General features: G+C 44.1%; 1 gene segment (V, D, J or C); it reads right to left on the bottom strand.

The window, feature by feature from the left end:
* Window positions 1-1,134: 1,134 nt before the first annotated feature.
* LOC101177954 lies at window positions 1,135-1,732 on the bottom strand. The segment is given in 2 exon segments: window positions 1,135-1,493; window positions 1,639-1,732. Coding segments are annotated over 2 exon segments (408 nt in total).
* Between the last annotated feature and the right edge of the window lie 3,250 nt (window positions 1,733-4,982).

Here is a 4,982-nt window from a genome sequence, read left to right as displayed (position 1 = left end):
AGAGCAGGGCTTGTATTGCTTCTTTTTTTAGTTATTAATAAAATGTTCCCTTTCTGCCCTTGTATGTTCACCCTCAGTGTAGGTAGGAAGCCCCGCCCACCTTTTTTACATCTTTTTTCAGCAACAGTGTTTACAGCTGTGGTCTGAGTTCTGTTCAAGCCTAAGACTCAGAGTTGGTCCACTATTGGGAGCGTGGGTCTCAGGGGTCACGTGGATAAAGGTGGAAAAAGATGGACACGAGGTCTTAGGAAGTCCTTGAAATAGCATCCGAAGGTCAGGGAATATTTCCATCTGTGCCCGGGGCGTCCTCACTCCCAGGAGACACAAGGTAACAGCAAAGAGTGATTTGATGATGGCAAAATTGTAATGGGTTCAGAACAATCCCCGCCAAGGACCATCATTTGCTAGAGAATGACATTTGATGTCTGCAGCACCACAATATCCAATAACTGAATTTGGGGAACTATAATTTTCCAAGGAGCTATGCAGGACCATGCACTTCTGTCCTGGCTGGGTCTGGAATATTCTATCTTAACCTTGGTGTACGGGGCTGTCTCTGAGGACTCCCAGAAACCATGATCCATAATTATGTCAGCTTTGGTCACAGCTTGAAATTTAGAGTATGTGAACTGTAGCTTTACCCAAAGAGAGGTGAGGGATTTTTATTACAATATACTTATTTATATTTGCAATAAACACTATATTGCAAGATGTAAAATAACAAACAAAACAAAAATAATATAAACATCATTATAGAGAAAATTCCCCCATTGTCTTGAGTTAAAGACCTCAGGGAAATTACTTCAAATCTAAAGACTAGGGCAGTAATTAGCAGAGGCTGGAATAGAGATGGACTTTTGGGAAGATGTTGGTCAATAGATACAAAATCTCACTCAGATAAGACGAAGATGTTACAAAGATCTATTATACAACAAATGACTAGAGTTAGTAACAGTGGATTGTATTCTGGGAAAATGCTAACAGAGTACATTTTAAGTATTCTCACCACTGGAAAGGATAAGGATTGAGGTACTGCATATGTTAACTAGCTAGATTTAGAAATTGCACTATGTACATACATTTTTAAATGCAGGTTGCATGGTATACATACATACAACTCTTATTTGTCAGCGTTCAGGTTCTAGAAACCCCATTTCCTACGGAACCAAGCTGACACTGGAGCAGTAGTGCTGTGGCTGAGCTGCTGGCACAGAGATACACGGCCAAGTCCCCCTGCTGTGTGCGCTGGATCTTCAGAGTGGAGATGGATCCCTCAGGCCTCTCTGCAGAGAACTGGTCACGGGGAAGCCCCGATTTGTCTGCTGCATCCTTGCCTTGGAAGTAAACTGGAAACTCCAGGCCTTGCCCCAGGCTCTGTCGGTACCAATAAAGGGCATTATGACCTGAAATTGCATCATATCTGAGAGCTACATCCTTTCCCTTCTTTGCTACCTTGTGTCTCAGGGACTGGGACACTCCAGCACCTGTGTGATTGGTGGAGACAGAAATTGGGAGCTGAATGAGAAAAACAACTATAGTCATCTCTCTCTCTCTCTCTCTCTCTCCCTCACACACACACACACACACACACACACACACACACACACACACGAGACTGCTTGGCGTCTGAGGAATCACCTGCCCCCAGGAGACATATGGCTGCCCAGCAGAGGAGCCTGGTGCCCATGGCAGGGTCAGGGCAGGATGGGGGCTTTACCAGATCAGAGTCACTGTGAGCAGCAGCAGAGGGGGAGGGACGTCCTTGTTCCCACACAGAAGGTCCCACAGCGACATCTCATCCTCTCTCAATCCACGCAATGACAGGAACAAAGGATTTATTTTAGGACATACTGAAATGACTCCTTTAAATATTTATGAGTTCCTTGCTTTTTGCTTGTTTGTTCTTCAAGACAGAGCCTTGCTCCGTTGCCCAGAATGGAGTGCAGCAGTGTGATCTCGGCTCACTGCAAACTCTGCCTCCTGAGTTCAAGTGATTCTCCTGCCTCAGCCTCCTGAGTAGCTGGGATTACAGATTCACACCACCATACCAGGCTAATTTTTATATTTTTAGTAGAGACAGGGTTTCACCATATTGCCCAGGCTGGTCTCAAACTCCTGACCTCAAGTGATCTGCCCACCTTGGTCTCCCAAAGTACTGGGATTACAGGTGTGAGCCACCACGCCCGGCCTATAAATTCCTTTTTAGACTGGGCGCGGGGGCCCACACCTGTAATCCCAGCACTTTGGGAGGCGGAGGCAGGTGGATCATGAGGTCAGGAGACCGAGACCATCCTGGCTAATATGGTGAAACCCCGTCTCTTCTAAAAATACGAAAAATGAGCCAGGCGTTGTGGCGGGCGCCTCTTGTCCCAGCTACTTGGGAGGCTGAGGCAGGAGAATGACTGGAACCCGGGAGGCGGAGCTTGTAGTGAGCTGAGATTGCGCCACTGCACTCCAGCCTGGGCGACAGAGCGAGAATCTGTCTCAAAACAAAAAAAAAAAATCCTTTTTAACAACATCAATGCATGTATCATCGTTCTGGGCTCTCATGCTGTCTGGACCTGGAGGCCTCACGCTGCATCTCTGAGTTTATCTCCTCATCCCACAGCCGCTCCTCTGTCTGCTGGGCATGTTCGCTAGGATGTGTCAACAGCTCCGCCAACATAAGGCACCAAAAGTTGAGCTCATTGTCTTTCCTGCAAGTCAGAGTCCCCTGTGCCATCCCCATTGATGCCCCAGCCTCCTCCATCCCCGCAGTCACACGTGCCCAACGGGGCTGTCCCATCACATGGGTTCCCTCACGAGTGGCACCTCATGCCTCTCTTCTGGGACCACTACCCATCTTTGTTAACTCTAATTCAGAAAGGATACCTTGGTGACAAACTCACAGTGTTTTTTCTTTCTCTAGCTATAAATATATTTACCTCAATCTCAATATTTAATGAATGAGAATTATAATTCTGACTTGATGCTTATTTTTAATCTCTTTTCTTGACTTTCACTGTTCCTTGCAATCTATTCCACTGGGAGATAGTTATCTTTTGGGCTACTTTTAAAATCTTCTCTTTGTCATTTGTGTCCCACAATTTCACCATAACATATGTATTCATCTACTTCATATTCATTTAACTTGTTGAAACAGAGGATTTAGGTCCTGAAACACGTCTTGAAAATTATCAGCTAATGTCTCATAATTATCACCTATCATTCTCTCTACTTTCTCTTTGTGACATTTCAATCATGTGTAAGAAAAATGGGAAGTTCCAACAAAATATTTTATGTATCCTAATATACTAGAACTGACAAGTTTTTTATTCCTTATCTCTTACCTTTTCTTGTTTCCTATTTAATTTTCTGTGCTGCATTCTAGGTAACTTCTTCAGATCTGTCTTTGACCTCAGTAACAATCTCTTTTGAAGCATGTCATCTTTTCTTCATTTCCATTTTGTTTCTAATGATAATCTTAATCATTACTGTGTTCTCTTTGATTATTTTTTAATGTTTCCTTGATGATTTCTGACAGTCACCTTTTTCTTGTTCACATATCAATTTGCTCTTGTATTCCTTTAAATATAGCTCTTTAACTTTTATATCTTTTAATGGCAAATTCCTTGTCTTCATACATTTCAATTGCTTATGGTTTCTACTCACTTTTCTTCATTGGTTCTTGTTTTAATTGTCTTAATAGTGGGAGTATATTTACCTGACATTAATCTGTGGGATTTCAGAGTGTCCGGCTTTGAGAGTGCAGAACGTCCAGTCCATAGCTTTTCCAGCTGTTTCCAGTCTCATCCCAAATTCACGGGGCCAAGAATTGTCTGCTGCACTCTGAGTCGCCAAACACACTCCTGGCTTTGGTTCCCGGGGTCAGAACATGCTCTCAGGACAGCCACAGTGTTCCCTCCAGAACGCAGTTCTCATTTTTGTTATTTTTCATGACACCTTCTCCAGAAATTAGCACCTATAAGGCTGTGTAGTCATGACTTTCCCTACCTATTCTTCCAAGAAAAATTTATATAAATACATTTTCAATAAAAAAACTCCTAAGTCTAAAGATATTCCCTCTTCTTTCCTTTTTGGTTTGGTTCCTAACCCAAAACTTTAAAAAATAACTTAGATATTAGAATTATATAATGTAGACTTTACCCCATTGAGTTTGAAGAACATGTGATACTTAAAATTGGAAACTCCTAGACGAACTGACAAACTGGCTTGCACAATGAATGGTCCAACGTTTGTTCAACAAGCGAGTGCCCTCTGAAGAGCTCATAGCAGAGCATCTCAGGCACAGTTAACTCTAGATTTCTGCCAGGGTACAGTGGACCTGGAGTGTTCCTGTTATTGGTTCATCCACCCGCTCATCACTCAATCACCCTGTCATTCATTAACTCATCCATTACCTGTGAAATAGGTCTCCCTTCATGCCAGGAACAGCCGTTGGTAAATGTAACAAGCACAGCCTTCCCCTTTATGGAGTTTAAAATCGAATTGAGCAGAAAAATATCCAGACAAGTAACTGGAAAACTCCAACTGTGCTCAACTCTATTGACTAACAAGCACATGTTACCATCAGCGCTTATAACAGAAAAATTGATCTCAGCTGGGAGGCAAGGGAGTGCTTCCCACAGGAGGGCTGATCATGCTGAGATCTGAAGCACAGGTAGGAGTTGGCCACTGCAGAAAGGAAGCCTCCAGCCCAGGGCAGAGAAAATGGACTTTGAAGTCTCCGTGATGGGAAGGAAGGAGGCACAGAAGAGGGGCTCCCCTCATGACTGTAGTAGAACGGGGCGGGGAGGTGAGGGGAGGAGAGACCCAGCAAGACCTTGGAGGGCGACTGCTCAGATGGGAAAGGTGGGCCGCAGGAGAGATCACGTGAGGGTGGGGGCTGGGGAAACCCTAGAGAGAAGAAGCAACATGGTCCCCAGGGAAAAACGAGAGTCTAGATGGATCTGAAATACAAATCCTGTTCCACCCTGGGGGCC

Source organism: Nomascus leucogenys, chromosome 13 (assembly GCF_006542625.1).
Source record: "Nomascus leucogenys isolate Asia chromosome 13, Asia_NLE_v1, whole genome shotgun sequence".
NCBI classification, from domain to species: domain Eukaryota; kingdom Metazoa; phylum Chordata; class Mammalia; order Primates; family Hylobatidae; genus Nomascus; species Nomascus leucogenys.
The sequence above is the reverse complement of the archived record's forward strand: the minus strand, read 5'-3'. Positions and strand labels throughout refer to the sequence as shown.